The sequence below is a fragment of the Capra hircus genome, chromosome 17 (assembly GCF_001704415.2).
Source record: "Capra hircus breed San Clemente chromosome 17, ASM170441v1, whole genome shotgun sequence".
NCBI classification, from domain to species: Eukaryota; Metazoa; Chordata; class Mammalia; order Artiodactyla; family Bovidae; genus Capra; species Capra hircus.
Genome location: NC_030824.1, coordinates 68,322,541 through 68,342,310, shown reverse-complemented (window position 1 = coordinate 68,342,310; position 19,770 = coordinate 68,322,541). Strand labels below are relative to the sequence as shown.

The following is a 19,770-nucleotide window of genomic DNA, read 5'->3' as shown; positions in this document are numbered from 1 at the left end:
AGAAACTGATCACAGATGTATGCTGCTGAACTATTAAACAGCCCAAATGACCTGAGTTCATTAATTATTCATCAGAAAGAGGGAAAAATATCACTGGGTAAATCAATAAAATATTTCTACTGGTCCCTGAAAAGGACTTTATTAGTATGCTTCACAAAACTATTAATTTTCTTCCTGCATTATCCTTTGCTTTGATTCCAATGAAGACACTGAGCCTATGCATACCAAGTAGGGGAAATTGGTTTTAGAAGGGCCAGACAATTGTGAGAACTAAACTTTTTGCACATACTAATAAACAAGTGAGACACAGGCATATTAGAAACACTGTATATTTAATGTCAAAGAATTTGAATTCAAGTACAAAAATTAAACAACACATGATTTCAACATTAAAACACCGTAACACTTCTTACTCAACTATACATCGAATATCAAAAACACAGAAGTATAACTACAAAAACCTTGAATACATTAACAGCAAAATTATAATTTATTTCTACAACAAGTAATTATTAACTAAAATATTTATAGTTATTTTCAAGGACCACAATGGTAGACTTTTTCTTTAGTACTGCATAAAATTTGCATCTTAATCTTTTTGCCCTTCATTTCTTTTTACATAATAGTTAGATGCTTCTGGTTATATAATTGTTCTAATCTCTGATACAGATAAGTGATCCTTGGTAATCAAATCTAGTGCTTTAACACTTGTGAAACTCTATTTAGTAAAGTTACAATGAAAAAATTTAATGTAAACTTCTGGGTTCTATTGACCACTCAAGAATCAGAAGTTATTTAAAATCCCCCAAATTTAAAATGAACTGTAGTTTGTTATACCTTTATCAAGAGAAATCACTGAGTAACTTTTTAACTGTAGCATTTTTATAAGTTTTACAACTGTAGGCTATTCTGATGTTTACTATGACTGATATTTACTATGTTGAATATATAATTTTCATTTTAAAACCAAATGTACAAACCCGATTCTAAAATAAAACTATTTTAATGTGCATGCTTTACAAAGAAACTTCATATTCCTGTTTACAGTATTTTCTTCAGAAGAATGAGGCCTGATTGGAGATATATAATCGCTGTCCAACATGGCTGCCATTAGCAAGAGGTATCGTTGGTGACAAGGAATAGCTTGGATAAGAGTAAGGCCTTGAAGTATAAGGAAGCACGCTGGGAGTCCCAGAAGAGAGGGTAGCACTAACAGGGGAAAGACTATTTATTGAGCTGCGACGGAAATTGTAGTCTGTAAATAAATACATAACAATTATGCTGCACATCTTTATGGTTACAAATTTAACTCAAAGAGACAATGCATTATAACTATAATCACAGTTTAACATAATTTTCTAAAACTTTCAAAATCCTGATCATCTTACATTGCTGGTAAAGACTATTTCAGCATTCACTGCATTGCAGATCCTGACAGTTTCATCAGTCAGTTATGTTAACTTTCACTGACACAATGCTTCAGGCATCTTACCAGAATGCATTCTTGGATATCTATTGTTTTGTGTCTTTATGATTACCAAAAAAGAGAACCTCTGATTTCTCTTACTCTATTCACAATGAAGCTCCTTTTAAATCTGATATTAACACTAAGGGGTAGGTCATCCATGAAGAAAAGATATAAAACACTGAATTCATTATTTGCTTCTTTTTAAAAATTGTGTTAGGTGAAACATTTACCCCTGGATTGCAAAATCTGTCTAATATTTCATTACTTAAATATTAATATAAACGATTATACAACTCAACAAACCAACTTAATATCAGAATCCTACCAGTACCATAAAAGAGTAAAATGAATCATCTTCATAAAATAAACATCAAGAAACCATTATCAACTTACAATATTGAGAAATCCAAAAATTAATCCAAATTATTTTTTGAAAACCAGTATTTGAAATATCACTGTTCCAAAATAAACATTCATCTTATGTAGATGCAATTTCCTGCTTCATTAACTATAATGTTTAGAGATGTGTGTGACCATTAAAGACCAAATCTGTTAAATCCTGTACTTTCCAAAAACTCAACTATGTTCTTTAGTGTAGAGTAAGTCAAAGAGTGTGAAAATGACTATAAAATGATTATTTATAAAAGGTATGGTACTTCTAGGAATGGAAGAAATTAGATCATCTAATATATAGGTCAAATGTTTTCCATATTTTCCTGGTACTATAAATGAGGCTTAAAAATGAACATTAACCTAGTATTGTCATGGAATTTAATAGTAGGCCAACAGGAATGAGATCAACTGCAGGGGAATAAGCTCAAGAAACATCAGAAAGAACCTAGTTAAGAAAAAAGATGGAAAAAATAAAAATCAGTTAAATGTAAGTTTAATTTCTAGCACTGTAAAACTCTAATTAGAATAATTTTTATGAACTTTTAATGGTACCATAAGATCAATGAAAGCAGTTTGCTACAAGAAGACAAATACCAAGACATCCAGTTAAAAATATTTTCAATATTGTGAAACTGGATAAGGAATTATCCATTTGATACCATTTGTTTTCCTAGTATCTAGGTATTACAGAATAAAGTAACATTAATCCAGGTATTATAGAAATTTTTCTTCTTCTTTTAAAGGATCCTCTTTGCCTGAAGCATTACAATATTGAGTATAAATAGAAACCTTAATACTTCTGATAATTCTAATAACTGTGTTTTTAAAAAGTTCTGATTCTCTCCTCTCATTCTAAAGATTATCACACAAATACAATCAATTCCTTATTCATATAGTTCAAACTTTCAAATTTTAACAATGTGATCATAGACAACATGATTTAAAAGAACAGGTCTTTAAATAGTTATACTTTGTATATGGGGAAATGCAGTTCTCAGAGAAATCACTCTCACTTTGGGTTTATATCCATTCAAGATCTGATGCAGCCTGTTCATGGAATGTGGCTAAAGAAGAGATTTTCAGGAGATTTCACAAAGAAGATACAGACAACTGGCTGCTTACAGAGTGTTCGTTAGGTCTGAAAAACTGCATTTTTTATACACCCCTACTGTAAACCTTCAATTTAAAAACACACTAATGACCACTGTAGTCTCACACTCTGAAGGAGACTAAAATATAAAATTAAAAGGGCACTTTGATGGCTTTATTCATAGAGGATAAACAAAGAAAAAAAATTCTCCCTAATACGACAAAGATTGGGAAATAAAGAGCTTCAGATGTTTACAGGCATTTCAAAAAAAATTCTTTTGCAATCTAAAACTCTAAATATATTCAGAAAAACATCTGGGTATCTAGAAAATATAATACATACCAAAGTTGAGATAATACCTGTGAGATAAATCTAGATGAATTTTATTTCCTCTAACATATAATTTATGTATCACAGACAACAGAACTCAGAAACATCACTGATTTCTATGAAACAACCATTTAACAAATGAATTAAAATTCCTAACATATTTACTTGCCCACCTCTGCTTTTTCTTCCCAATGAACATCCTTAGTTCTTCAATCCCACTGTTTCTGCCTCAGACTGGGATATGGACTCCCCTGCCCCCTTCTTCTTAAGGGAATGACACAGAGCCAATTTCAGAATTTGTTTTACACTGATAATTATTCAACTATCTTAACACTTTTTAAATTGAGGTAAAATTTACATTTTACATTTAAATTGAGGTACAATTTACATGGGGCTTCTCTAACAGCTCAGCTGGTAAAGAATCCACCTGCAATGCGGGAGACCTGGGTTCGATCCCGGGATGGGAAGATCCCCTGGAGAAGGGAAAGGCTATCTACTCCAGTATTCTGGCCTGGAGAATTCCATGGAATGTATAGTCCCAAAGAGTCGGACAGGACTGACTTTCACTTTCACAATTTACATACGATAAAATGCACACATCTTATGTGTTCACTACAGTGAGTATTGCTAACTATAAAAACCTATGTAAACAACACCTAAAGCAAGATAAAAAACATATCCTTCAATCTAGAAGATTCCATTACCCATTTCAGAGCCCTTCTATTTGAGGCAACCACTTTCTGATTGCTAGCAGTATTAGTTTAGTTTTGCCTGTTCTCAGACTTTATATAAAATGAACTCTTAAGGTACTTTCTATGTCTAGATTCATTCATGTTCTATCAGTAGTCTGTTCATTCTTATTGTTGAGTGAGTAGTCCACTGTATGAATACACCACAACTTCTTTATTCATTTACCTGTTGATAAAAATTTGAGTTGTTTCTAACTTTGACTATTATGATTAAGCTGTTATATACATTCTTATACAAGTTCTTTTGTGAATATGTATTTTCATTTCTTTGGGGTAAATAACTAACAGTAGAATTGCTAGCTGATAGGGTAGAGACAGATACTGCTAAACAGTGCATTTACAGCAGTACACTCAACATCAATAAAATATGAGAGCTCCAGCTGCTCCACACCTAACATTTGTTATTGCCAGAGCTTTTAATCACCGCTATTCCAGTGATATGAAATGATATCTCATTTTGGTTTTAATTTGTATTTCCCTTATGTTTAATAAGGATTCCCTGGTGGCTCAGACGGTAAAGAATCTGCCTGCACTGTAGGAGACCCAGGTTTGATCCCTGGGTTGGGAGGATCCCCTGGAGAAGAAAATGGCAACCCACTCCAGTCTTCTTGCCTGGAGAATCCCCATGGACAGAGGCGCCTGGTGGGTTATAGTCCACAGGGTCGCAAAGAGTCACACACAACTGTGAGACTAACATTTTTACTTTCACAAAATTTCATCATAAAATTTAGAGGGCTCCAGATAATCTGGGTTTCAGAAAACCTCACAGCCTGCTAAATGGGGGCTACATGCCTACTTGTTACGGCATGCAAGAGACTGGTGGAACACAACCAAGATGTTTAAATTGCAGAAGTCAAGTTGCAAAGATCTCAGATGCAAAGGCTGGCTACAGGCATATTTCACTGCATGTAGCATCTGAAAAGATTCTTTGTTATGATTTATGAGGGTCCTGGTTAGGTCTTGGTTCTGACCCCAGTGACTTGCAGTAAAAATGAACCCAAAGGCTTGAACTAGATATTTTACTGAAATGGTCACTTACTGATCATTCTTATTGGGTTTTCTTCTTACTATTGGTATCAATAAATTTTTTTACTAATTAAATTCTCTAAATTATTAAATAGCAACAGCTTGAGTCCTCAGAAGTCTCTACTTTAAACCACCTCTTTCACTGAAGAATATTACTGACAAAAGATGGTTGATTTGAGTGACTTTTCCATATTCCACACAGTTAAACAGAGAAAACAAGTTAAAAATTAGGCCTTCTAACTCCTAGGAAAGTACTATTTCCACCTTTCCACTATTTCCAAAAGGGTGTTGTGGGCAGGGTGAGAGAAAAGAGAGTGCTGAAGCTTCCCAGGTGGCTCAGTTGGTAAAGAATCTGCCCGCAATGTAGGAGGACCCAGGTTTGATCCCCAGGTTGAGAAGACCCCCAAGGAATGGCAACCGACTCCAGTATTCCTGCATGGAAATTTCACTGACCAGAGGAATCTAGTGGACTATAGTCATGGGGTCACAAAGAGTCAGACAGGACTGAGTGACTAACACTAAGCTACCCGGCTTCTGCTTGCACCTACCCACACCCTCATTTTCCACTTCAACACACAACTCTGCATTCCCTTGCTTTAAATGCTAAACTTTTATGCAACATTTAAGGAAAAGGCCCTTTTGTACAAAAAAATGTATGAGTAACTTGCTCTAATATAATGCTTTATTCGAGATATCATTTTAATCAAATCCTCTAAAATTCCGTCTTTATATGCTGAATGAAAACATTTTTACAGAATAAATTTGATTTATAGGCTTAACCTTAAGTGGGCCTGTAATTCCAGAAGATTCTGAAGCTATGTCTGGAGTGAGCAGGATCGTGAGTCACAGCCACGGTGCCACGTGGTGCCAGGGAGTGAGTGCAGAGCCTGGCAGTACATGTCCCACCTGCTTGCCACTCCTGCCTCCGCAGTGAACACACTGAGGCCTCCGAGCCTTCTCTGTCCAGCATGAGAGACAAACGCCACCAATATGTTTCTCAGTGGAAACTAAGAAACAGGTATACTGATTTATTCTATTTGTGTCTTGCTTTTCTGTTTCTCTCTTACACATCTTGAGGGAACATCATAGAATCGCTAGCTGCTTTTGTTTCATACAAAGGAGAAAGCCTTAATAGAGACTTTAAAGTGAGTTCCAAGAAAGTATCCTCTCATATTAATCTTTCTCTTTTAGTTTCTAACCAGACACTCTTTAAATTCATTTTCCGTTAGAAAGTAAATTCCTCGTAATTGGTTTTTTCTATTCCCCTTGTTAGCTCTGTGAATTCTACCTTGATATCCACCTCTTCTTTCTGATGTACCTTTATAAAGTGTACGATTCAGTGATTTTTAGTATATGCACAAAGTTATGCAACCAAACACCACTACCCAGAGCATTTTCAAGACCCTCAACAGAAACTCTGTATGTACCTATTAGCAGTCACTCCCCATTCCATCTCCTCCAGCCCCAGCAACCACTCACTTTTCTGTTTCTTCAGATTTGCCTATTATAGATTTTTCATATAAATGAAATTACATAATTAAGGTGGTCTTTCTTAACTGACTTAGCATGATTTAAAGGTTCATCCATGTAGTATGTATCAGAACTTTTTTATAGTCATCGTATAGAGATAATGCATTTTGTTTATCCAAATTGTTTATCCATTTGTTTATCAATGGACATTCACCTTTTGGTTGTTGGGAATAATGCTGTTAAAGAGTACGTGCACAAAATTTTGTGTGAACATATGTCTTCAATTCTCTAGAACGAATAACTAGGAATGGAATTTCTGGGTCATATGGTAAACTCTATGTTTAACTTTCTGAGGTATTGCCAATGATTTTCCAGGAAACTATATACCATGTTAACACTCCCAACAGCAATGTGAAGCACCCGATGTTTTGACCTGTGAAAAACATTTCCACCTTTAACATGTATTTTAAGCATTTCCTTAGATTTCTATGAGATCTGTCAAAATTTTGAAAAAATTTCATTTTACTGTTTTTTATTTCAATTTCTAATATTCTAATAGCCATAACTATAGTAACTCAGTAACTTTCTTTTACTGAACCACTGAATTTCACCTTTAAAATAGTTTTTTCTAACAATATTATATATATCTAGAATATTTTTAAAAGGCTGGGTTCAAACATAGACATTAGAATCATGTATGTTAGAAAACAATTAACATTTATCATTCATTATGCTGTATTTCTATCCTAGTACAGAAGACCAAGAGCTAACTGTAAAGCAGAGGAAAGCATTTACAGAATTGGTAATTATTAAGCAACTATAACCTATGAGATATTTAAGATCACTAATTACATTTTTATGTAATATTTTTGACTGGACTACATTAGGAGTATCAAATTTACTGGTATTTTTACCTCATTTACTTTCCCTACTTCAAGTAAATTTTTTTGAAGTATTTTTATTTCCTACTTAATTTTTCCTATCAGGTGACCAACATGTTTCTCTAAGACTAGGCCCACAGAGTAACTGAAGTCAGTATTTCTGTTTTAACATGATTTATAGGAGGGTTTGAATATGATAATCTTAGTAATAGGAGGCTGGGTAAGAAAGTTACTGTCTATAACTGTTTCCTTATAAGCTTCTAGTTAATTAGTTCTCTGATTTTACTAGATGATTATATTTCTCAGATTCAATTTTGAGGGGAAATTATTAATTAAATTATGGACTGCAGCCTACCAGACTCCTCCGCCCATGGGATTTTCCAGGCAGGAGTACTGGAGTGAGTTGCCATTGCCTTCTCTGCATTACAGTGTAATTCCCATATAATTTTGAAGATTTGGGTTTAAAATTCTTACTCTAAAAACTCTGATATCATAAATCATAAACATTTTGTCAATTATCTGTATTATTATTAACAAATTACAGCTGTTTCATTCTAAATTATCTAAAGATTATAATTGAAACCCCAAAACAAAGGTTTGAAATCCTCAAAAATGCAAGCTAATATCACTACAGTGAAAGCAATCAGTTTCAGTGCCTGCCTGGGAAAGAGGACCCAGAAGAATAAGTGGATTATAGTAAAGGTGACAGAAATCTTCTTTTTCTTGATTTCACAGATTTATAAAGCAAAACTGACCAGAAGTGTACACTTTAAATATGAGCATTTTATTGTATTTTAATTATACTTCAAAAAAGTTATAAAGAAATCCCAAGCATTTCTCTGAGATAGTTTAAAAGTTTCCCAAACTACATCCCACACAATTCTTGTTGAAACAAGAATCCCTTGGGCCAAAAAACATCTTAGGAAAATTTTAGGAAAGATGGATCTAACAGCTAAACAAACTGTACTATAGTTATTCAGGATGCTACTTGCAACACGACCACAGAAACAGCTATTTCACTGAACAACTGTGCAAATCAGTACAGAAGAACCTTTAATAAGACTACTATATAATGGGAAAACATTAAAAAGAAATCAGAAAAAATCTTAAAATATGTTAAATACAGAAATTATAAACTCAAATGTCTTCAGAGGCCAAGATGTAACAAACAAAAGAGCTCAAAAAGGACCAAATGTAAAATAATAGGTGTCCAGCTATTTGTACTGAAGTGAAACCTAGCTTCTTTCCTGTCAAAAAATTGAAGAGACCAAACAAATTCTTCCTAGAACTTCGATATGCTACCTTTGTATTAAGAGATTTAATTATGTCAAATTCCTTTTAATGCTAGTTTAGATACCATTTGGAAAAAGAGGAATAAAAGAGCAGTCTATGAGAGGGAATACTATGATTTGAGTTATAGCAAACTAGGCTTCCTAGGTGGCACCAGTGGTTAAGAACTCACTTGCCAATGCAGGAGACAAAAGACACGAGTTCGATCCCTGGGTTAGGAAGACGCCCTGGAGGAGAACATGGCAACACACCACTATTCTTGTCTGAATCCGAAATCCAGAGGAGTCTGGCAGGCTACAGTCCATAAGGGCACAAAGAGTCAGATGTGACTGAAGCGACACCACACATACAAAATTAGGCTTCAGTATAGCTTAAGAATTGTAGCTCACTACAAAAACTGTCTGAGCCAAGGTGAAGATACAGCTCTAAGAAAGACAGCAACTCTTTTCAAGTTTCATTTCCATCAGTAAATTTAGTCCTCATACTTTAAAATTTGAACAAAAAAACTTGTAGGGAAGGCAGTTCTGAGAACAGCATCACATATTTAAAAATTTTAACTAAGATTAAGATCTATACAAATAAACTTTTAAGTTTCAAATTTAAATATACTGCTTGTATCTGAAGTATGTTGTTCTGTTCAGTTGTTAAATCATGTCCTACCCCATGGACTGTAGCACACTGGGATCCTCTGTCCTTCACTGTCTCCCAGAGTCTGCTCAAATTCATGTCCACTGAGTTGGTGAGCCTATCTAAATATCTCAACCTCTGCTGCACCCTTCTGCTTTTTCCCCTTTCTCCTTCTGCCTTCTATCTTTCCCAGAATCAAGGTCTTTTCCAGTGAGTCAGATCTTTGCATCAGGGGGCCAAAGTATTAGAGCTTTGGCCCCAGCATCAGCCCTTCCGGTGAATGATCAGGGTTGATTTCTTCAGGATTGACTGGTTTGGTCTCCTGGGTGAACAAGGGGCTCTCTCAAGTCTTCTCCTGTATCATAATTCAAAAGCATCAGCTCTTAGCGCTCAACCTCCTCTACAGTCCAACTCTCACATCCGTAGGTGACTACTGGAAAAACCACAGCTCTGACCATACAGACCCTGTTGGCAAAGTGATGTCTTCTTTTTAATACACTGTCTAGGGGCTTCCCTGATAGCTCAGTTGGTAAAGAATCCGCCTGAAATGCAAGAGATTCCTGGGTTGGGAAGATCTGCTAGAGAAGGAATAGGCTACCCAACCCAGTATTCTTGGGCTTCCCTTGTGGTTCAGCTGGTAAAGAATCCACTTACTTGAGGGAAACCTAGGTTCAATCCCTGGGTCTGGAAGATCCTCTGGATAAGGGAAAGACTACTGACTCCAGTATTCTGGACTAGAGAATGCCATGGACATGCACAGTCCATGGGGTCACAAGGAGTCGGACATGACTGAGCAGCTTTCACTTTCACTTAGGTTTCTCATAGCTTTCTTCCTAAGGAGCAAGCATCTTTTAACTTCAAGGCTGCAGTCACTGTCCACAGATAATTTTGGAGCCCAAGAAAAGAAAATCTGTAACTGCTTCCACTTTTTCACCATTTCCCATGAAGTGACGGGATCAGATGTTGTGACCTTAGTTTTTTGAATGTTGAGTTAAGCCAGCTTTTTCACTCTCCTCTTTCACCCTTATCAAGAGGCTCTTTAGATTCTCTTCACTTTCTGTCATGAGTGTGCTATCATTCGAATATCTGAGGTTCTGATATTTCTCCTGGCTGTCTTGATTTCAGGGTGGAGGAATTTCACATGGTGTACTCTGCATATAAGTTAAATAAGCAAGGTGACAATATACAACACTCCCATACTCCTTTTCCAATTTTGAACCAGTCAGTTGTACCACATTTGGGTCTGTTATTTCATGACCTGCACACAGGTTTCTTGTTTATCAGGAGACAGGTGAGTGAGGTGGTCTGGTATTCCCATCTCCTGAAGAACTTTCTAGTCTGTTGTGATTCATACAGTGAAAAGCTTTAGACATAGTCAATGAAGCAGAAGCAGATGCTTTTCTGGAATTCCTTTGCTTTTTCTACGATACAATGAATACTGGCAATTAAATCTCTGGTTCCTCTGCCTGGAAGTTGTACATCTGGAAGTTCTCAATTCACATACTACTGAAGTCTAGCCTGAAGAATTTTGAGCATTACCTTGCTAGTATGTGAAATGAGTGCAATCAGATGGTAGTCTGAACATTCTCTGGCATTACCCTTCTTTGGGATTGGAATGAAAATTGACCTTTTCCAGTTCTGTGGCCCCTGCTAAGTTTTCCAAATTTGCTGGCATATTCAGTGCAGTACTTTAACATCACCTTTTAGGATTTGAAATAGCTCATAGGAATTCTATCATCTCCACTAGCTTTGTTCACAGTAATGCTTCATAAAGCCCACTTGAATTCACACTCTAGGATGTCTGGCTCTGGGTGAGTGACTATGGCATTATGGTTATCTGGGTCATTGAGACCTTTCTTGTATAGTTTGTCTGTATATTCTTGATAACTATTCTGAATCTCTTCTGCTTCTGTTAGGTCCTTACTTTTTCTTTCCTTTATCGTGACCATTCTTGCATAAAATGCTCCCTTAATACCTCCAATTTTCTTAAAGAGATTTTTCTATTGTTTTCCTCTGTCTCTTTGCATTGCTCACTTAAGAAGGACTTTTTATCTATCCTTCCCATTTTCTGAAACTAAAGTTGGGTATATCTTTCCCTTTCTCCCTTGCCTTTTTGCCTCTCTTCTTTCTTCAGGTATTTGTAAAGCCTCTTCAGACACTTTGCCTTCTTGCATTTCTTTTTTTTTTTTGAGATGACTTTGGTCACCACCTCCTGTACAATGTTTTAAACCTCCATCCACAGTTCTTCAGGCACTCTGTCTTCAGATCTAATCCCTTGACTCTTTTCGTCACTTCTACTGTATTAATCATAATAGATAAGATTTAGGTCATACCTGAATGGTTTAGTGGTTTTCCCTACTTTCTTCAATTTAAGTCTGTATTTTGCGGTAACAAACTCATGATCTGAGCCACAGTCAGCTCCAGGTCTTGTTTTTGCTGACTGTATAGTGCATCTCCATTTTCAACTGCAAAGAATATAATCAATTTGACTTTGGTATTGACCATCTGGTCAAAACTGTTAGCCTCTGCCCTCCTTCATTTTGTACGCCAAGGCTAAATTTGCCTTGCTATTCCAGGTACTGCTTCACTTCCTACTTTTGCATTCCAGTGCAAAAGTGTGAGTCTTTCATGGATCACAGCCTTGTCACGGCAAAGGCGCTTGTAAACTTAACGAAGCTTTAAGCCATGCCATGTAGGGTCACCCAAGAGGACTGGGTCATAGTGAAGAGCTCTTCAAAATGAGGTCTATTGGGGGAACAGATGGCAAACAACTCGAGTATTCTTGCCACAAGAACCCCATGAACAGTATCTGAAGTATGAGTTATAGTTAATATTTACTGAGCACTTACTAAGTACAAAAAAATAACTATACAAGATGAGCAGTATTTAATCCTTACAATAGCCTTACAAGGTAAGTACTACTAATTTTCTCTTTAACATGGAGGAAACTGAGGTACAGAAAGGTAAAAAACTTACTCAAGAACATACGGATTACTTCCCAGTGAACCACAACATTTTTTTGGTCTCTATATGTAAAAATGAATTTAGATACTAATAATATTTACTCAAACTCTAAACTACCTTAATTTCCTACTAAAATTTATCCTCCTCAGTACCACATTGAAAAAACTAAGTGAATCCTAATAAAAATAATTTTTATTCTAAACTGTATCAATAATAATTTGGTTTAATAAATCTGAAAAAATCAGACTTGCATTGTCAAGTTAGTTTGAGAAATCTGAGGTAATCTACTTATGATACATTTATTTCAACTACATCTACTTTAAAATATTGTTTGTCATCTTGGTGCTTTACAATGTACACACTAGCCTGTTTAAAGTTTTGAGAAGTCCTAAAATATGGAAACCGGTTTAACTTTTTAAAACTTTGTGTAATGTGTCTATAATCAACAAAGCTATAATCATTAAAAATTGACACAGGTTTCATTGGCCAATTTTAAATATTTCTTCTTAAAACTGTAAGGAAGAATAATTTATAACTAGCTTTCTGAAAACTAAATATACCACTTAATATTCCTAAGAAGCTTTTTCTTACCTGCTTATTTTCTCCAAATTCTTCTACATAGGTCCAGGCTGAAGAGACTGTGTTCCCTGTCTGTAAGCAGTGAAGACAGAAAAGAATTGAGTCTTTAGATTGATGTTATCCCTATCTTGGAAGTGATGGAATCCTTGATAACTTCAGTTTAAATTATCTGATCAGTAAATATGAAAATAAATTTAGAGGAAAAGAAGTGATAGTTATTTCTGAAGTTCTGCAAAGATGAACAAAGAGCAATATTTTGCTTTCGGAATGAAAATTATGATTTAATACATTAACAGAATTAACATATCTTTCTATACAAATTAAGACCTTATAGTTGGTTTTTCCAAGAAGGACTACTCTATCAATAAAATAAGAAAAATATTTAAAAAACAAATGAGATTGCCCGATTTTTGATAAGTGGATAGCCAAAGAACCTAAGTGAATTTGAAAAAAATCAATATTATTTCCCTCTGTGTTAAAAAGAAATAAATAGCCAAAATAATACTAACCTTAAAAAATATCTGACTTATTAACAGCTAAACTTAATCTACTTGAAGCCTAACTTAGCTATATACAGTGTAACTCTGAATGTCCATCCATTTTGGTGGATCTCTGTATTCAAGTATGAACAAGTAAAAAATGTTTGATCCACATAAAACTATAGACTTTAAATACTGATCCTACAGATAACTCAGCAGAAAAAGTCACCATATTTTCTGATTTTTATGTAGTAAATTAGGTATTTAGTCAACCCTTCCCAGTGAGAACTAAATACCCAGACATTTATTAAAAGAAAAGCTAACTATCTAAAAGCACCGAGAATGGTCAAGACTGAAGAACTGTGGGACTGTGATCTTAGACAGGAAGAAACTCAAAGAGGTGTGCACATCTTCTGGAGGTATGTTTTGCCTACAAAGACTGGCAAGTTCTAAAGAGGGATCTGAGAGACAAAGGAAGATGGCAACAGACAGACAAATTTCTGAGGATAAGAGCACAAAAACTGGAATTGAGGAGCATGTCTAGAACCCTGAATAAAACAGAACTAGAGGCAGACTAATTTTAATTTAGTTTAGAAGACTAAATTCAAATCCCATTATCTGCCAAGATTAAGACAATCTGAGGTTGCCAGTCCTATGGTCACCTTTTTAAAGCAAGCATATTAGCTTTCAGATCATCACGTTTTTCATATTATCATATATGAAATGGCATTCAATCGAAAAGAACCAATCATATAAAAAGATAAAATAATGTGACCTAAAATCACAAGAAATAGAAGTCAATAGTAACAGAGCTACAGGAAATGTAGATAAACTTCTCAGAACTAGACATCAAAATAATTATGACTGCCATCCTCAAGGAAACAAAAAACAAGACTGAAAATTTTGGAAGAAAAATATAAATCACAACAAAAAATCAAATGACATTTCAGAACTGAGAAATCCAATAATTACTTTATCATGTTAGACAACAGATGAAAAAGGAATTCATAAGCAGAAAGACAAGCCTGAAAAAATATGTGGACTAAGTATACAAAAGAATGGATAAGTATAAAAAGAACACAGTGAATAAATGGGATATAGTAAAATGGTCCAACAATTCATAACTGGAATACCGTAGAGAAAAACAGAGAAAATGGGACAGAAGCAATGTAAGAAAACAGAATAACTTAGAACTTTCTAAAACAAGTGGAAAACACTGATTCAGATTAGAAGGAGTGAAAGTTCCAATTAAGACAAAAACTAAGAAAATTACACCTCAGTCTACCACAGTAATACTTCTGGAAATCACAGGAAAAACAGAAAATATTAAAAGTAGCCAGAGGAGTTATAATAAAGGAGTAATGGAGGCAGTCCAAGATGGCCAAACAATAGGATGGGGAGACCACTTTCTTTCCCACAAATTCATCACACAATCATCTGAACGCTAAGCAGCTTCCACAAAACAACTGCTGAACGCTGGCAGAGGACACCAGGCACCCTGAAAGGTAGCCCATTCTCTTCGAAAGGAGGTGGGACAAGATATAAAAGATAAAAAGAGAGACAAAAGAGTTAGGGACGGAGACCCAACCTGGAGAGGGAGTAGTGAAGGAGTTTCCAAACAGCAGGAAACCCTCTCCCAGGCAGGTCTGTGGGGAGTTTTGGAGTCTCAGAGGGCAACATAACCCAGGGCCGGGGGGGAAACACACAGAACAGGTGCCTGACGGCAAGTGTCAACAGAGGAGCAGCCCAGATGCTCGCATCCGCCACTAGCGAGCGGAGGCTGGGCAGGGAGGCCTGGGTGGCATCATCAGCCCTCGGGGTAAGGGCCAGGCCTGAATGCCCTGAGGACAACCTGAGGAAGCTCATGTGAGACAGCAACCCAAACTGGGGAATCGCCAGAGAGGAAAAATAGAGAGAGAGAACTTTCCCACAGAAGGCTCTAACACACAGCCTGGCTCACTCACAGAACAAAGAACTAAGAAAATATCGAAGGAGAGTGAGCCGGGTGCATACAGCCCATACCCCAGACCCTGCCAGGGCAGAGGCAGGCACGCCAGAGCCAGAGCCGGAAGCGGGTGGGGGGTGCTGCTCCAGTCTCAGCCCGAGACGGCATCCTTCACCAGACTGTGAGCAGGCCCCCAGCCGCTAACCACGTCTACCTGGGATCCTGGACGGTTGACACCTGCCAGGAGGTTGCAGCCTAAGGTCAGCTCCCCAGAGGAGATACACAGCTGAGACGGCACTCCCACGGCATACCAGGGAAACCGAGCGGCTGGGACCGGGGAGGTGGTAAGACGCACAGCCCACCGGAGACAGTGCTCGCCAAGCTCCTGGCTGCCTGAGCTGCTCGGACCTCGGACGGGCACAGAGCGGATGCCCAACAGAGTCTGTGCCCTTGTGGAGTTCCCAAGAACCTTGAGCAGCTTAGACCTGGGAAGTACACAGAACGCAGGGCCTAAGCAGGCCCTAAGTAGACCCGGAAAGCACACGCCTCTGTGAGCAGGGGCAAACCCAGCGTGGTCCATACGCTGCAAGCATTGCCTACACATGCAAGCAGTGCTTGTTTGCAGCGCTTCTCCCTCCCCACAGCAGAACTGAGCACCGCAGCCTGAATGAGTGACCAGGTTCACCCCCTTGTGTCAGGGCAGAAATTAGAAGAGAGCTGCAGAGGAAGCCAAAATAAACAAACAAGAGAGAACTGCTCTGGAAATGATGGGTCGGCATACTAAAATCCTGTAGTTAACATTGACTAAGCACTGGAGGGGGCCTATAGATCTTGAGAACAAGTACAAGCTGGAACAAGGAACTATCTAAAACTGAACTGACCCCACATTGCCCACAACAGCTCCAGAGAAATTCCTATTTTTACTATTACCACTTTTTAATTAAAAAATTTTAGTTATTACTCCTTTAATTTTCATTTTTATAACCTACTATTACCTGGCAAAAAGACCATTTTTTAAAGCAAATTTCACATATATATACATATATTTATAATTTTTGTGATTGATTTTGTTTTGTATTTTTAATATTGTTATTTTTGAGAGTCTAACCTCCACTCTAGAATTTTAATCTTTGCTTTTGGGTATTTGTTACCAATTTTGTACCTTTAAGAATCTAATCTTCAGGATCCATTTCCACTCAGGGGTGTGATTACTGGCTTGACTGCACTCTCCCCTTTTGACTCTCCTTTTTCTCCCGTAGGTCACCTCTATCTCCTCCCTCCCCCTTCTCTTCTCTACTTAACTCTGTGAATCTCTCTGGGTGTTCTGGGCTATGGAGAACACTTAGGGAACGGATTTCTGGCTAGCCTGCTCTCTCCTCTTTTGATTCCCCCTCTTCTCCTCCTGGCCACCTCTGTCTCCTTCCTCCTTCTTCTCTTCTCTGTGTAACTCTGAACATCTCTGAGGGATCCAGGCTGTGAAGAGCACATAGGGAATTGATTACTGGCTAGACTGATCTCTCCTCTTTTGATTCCCCCTCTTCTCCTCCTGGTCACCTCCATCTCCTGCCTCCCTCTTCTCTTCTCCATGTAACTCTGTGAACCTCTCTGGGTGTCCCTCACTGTGGAGAATCTTTTCACCATTAACCTAGAGGTTTTATCATCAATGCTGTATGGATGGAGAAGTCTTGAGGCTACTGTAAGAATGAGACTGAAAGCCAGAGGCAGGAGGCTTAACTCCAAACCTTGAGAATAGCAGAGAACTCCTGATTCCAGGGAACACTAATAGACAGCTCATCCTAAAGCCTCCATACCTACACTGAAATCAAACTCCATCTAAGAGCCAACAAGTTCCACAGCAAGACATACCAAGCTAATTCTCCAGCAAAGCAGGAACACAGCCATGAGCATTAAAAGACAGGCTGCCCATCTCATTAGAACTGATTCAAATGTATTCTTTTTAATGGCTGAGTAATACTCCATTGTGTATATGCACCACAGCATGTACACTCGTGGCGGATTCATGTCAATGTATGGCAAAACCAATACAGTATTGCAAAGTAAAATAAAGTAAAAATAAATTTTTTTTTTTATTTTTAAAAAATAAATAAATAAAGACAGGCTGCCCAAAGCCAAACCAAACTAACAAAGATCAAACACAAAGAACAAATATTAAAAGCAACAAGGGAAAAACAACAAATAACACACAAGGGGATTCCCATAAGGATAACAGTTGATCTTTCAATAGAAACTCTTCAGGCCAGAAGGGAATGGCAAGGCACACTTAAAGTGATGAAAGAGAAAAACCTACAGCCCAGATTACTGTAGTCAGCAAGGATCTCACTCAAATATGAAGGAGAAATCACAGGCTTTATAGACAAGCAAAAGCTGAGAGAATTCAGCACCACCAAACCAGCTCTTCAACAAATGCTAAAGGATATTCTCTAGACAGGAAACACAGAAAAGGTTTATAAACTCAAACCCAAAGCAACAAAGTAAATGGCAATGGGATAATACTTATCAATAATTACCTTAAATGTAAATGGGTTGAATGCCTCAACCAAAGACAAAGACTGGCTGAATGGATATAAAAACTAGACCCCTATATATGCTGCCTGTAAGAGACCCACCTCAAACCAAGGGACACATACAGACTGAAAGTGAAGGGCTGGAAAAAGATATTCCACGCAAATAGAGACCAAAAGAAAGCAGGAATAGCAATACTCATATCAGATAAGATAGATTTTTAAATAAAGGCCATGAAGAGAGACAGAAGGACATACTACATAATGATCAAAGGATCAATCCAAGAAGATAATATAACAATTAAAAATATATATGCACCCAACATAGGAGCACCTCAATACATAAGGCAAATGCTAACAAGTATGAAAGGGGAAATTAACAGTAACACAATAATAGTGGGAGACTTTAATACCCCACTCACACCTATGGATAGATCAACCAAACAGAAAATTAGCACGGAAACACAAACTTTAAATGATACAATGGACCAGTTAGACCTAATTGATATCTATAGGTCATTTCACCCTAAAACAATGAATTTCACCTTTTCCTCAAGTACACACAGAACATTCTCTGGACTGATCACATCCTGGGCCATAAATCTAGCCTTAGTAAATTCAAAAACACTGAAAATATTTCAAGCATCTAAGATTAGATATCAATTACAGGGAAAAAACTATTGAAAGCACAAACATATGGAGGCTAAATAACATGCTTCTGCTGCTGCTAAGTTGCTTCAGTCATGTCCGACTCTGTGCAACCCCACAGACAGCAGCCCACCAGGCTTCCCTGTCCCCAGGATTCTCCAGGCAAGAACAATGGAGTGGGTTGCCATTTCCTTCTCCAATGCATGAAAGGAAAAGTGAAGGCGAAGTCACTCAGTCATGTCTGACTCTTAGAAACCCCAAGGACTGCAGCCTACCAGGCTGCTCCTTCCATGGGATTTTCCAGGTGAGAGTACTGGAGTGGGTTGCCACTGTATTCTCCAACACACTTCTGAGTAACCAACAAATCATAGAAGAAATCAAAAAGGAAATGAAAATATCCACAGAAACAAAGAAAAACGAAAACACAACAACCCAAACCTATGGTACTCAGTAAAAGCAGTGCTAAGGGGAAGGTTCATAGCAATACAGGCTTACCTCAAGAAACAAGAGAAAAGTCAAATAAACCACCTAACTCTACTCCTAAAGCAACTAGAAAAAAATTAAATGAAGAACCTCAGGGTTAGTAGAAGGAAAGAAATCACAAAAATTAGGGCAGAAATAAATGAAAAAGAAACAAAGGAGGCTATAACAAAATTCAACAAAACTAAAAGCTGGTTCTTTGAAAGGATAAATAAAATTGACAAACCATTAGCCAGACTTAGCAAGAAAAAAAGGGAGACTCAAATCAACCAAATTACAAATGAAAATGGAGAAATCACAACAGATAACACAGACATACAAAGGATCATTAGAGACTACTATCAGTAACTATGCCAATAAAATAGATGACGTGGAAGAAATGGACAAATTCTTAGAAAAGTATAAGGTAAAAACTGAACTAGGAAGAAGCTAAAAATCTTAACAGACCCATCACAAGCATGGAAATAGAAACTGTAATCAAAAATCTTCCAACAAACAAAAGCCCAGGACCAGATGGCTTCACTGTGAGTTCTACCAAAAATTTAGAGACGAGCTAACACCTATCGTACTCAAACTCTTCCAGAAAACTGCAGAGGAAGGTAAACTCCCAAACTCATTCTATAAGGCCACCATCACACTAATGCCAAAACCAGACAAAGACACCACCAAAAAAGAAAACTACAGGCCAATATTACTGATGAACACAAATGCAAAAATCCTCACCAAAATGCTAGCAAACATAATCCAACAACATATTAAAAACATCATACATCATGACCAAGTGGGCTTTATCCCAGGGATGCAAGGATTCTTCAATATTCACAAGTTG

At 37.1% G+C, this 19,770-nt stretch overlaps 1 protein-coding gene across 1 annotated transcript in view; it reads right to left on the bottom strand.

Annotated features, from left to right (window-relative positions):
• RBM46 (RNA binding motif protein 46) overlaps positions 324–19,770 on the bottom strand; it is a 43,098-nt gene continuing 23,651 nt past the window's right edge. Inside the window, exon 4 of the mRNA XM_018061628.1 lies at positions 324–1,255. Coding sequence (XP_017917117.1) covers positions 1,056–1,255 — 200 coding nt within the window. The 3' untranslated portion in view covers positions 324–1,055. The remainder of the gene's footprint in view (positions 1,256–19,770) is intronic.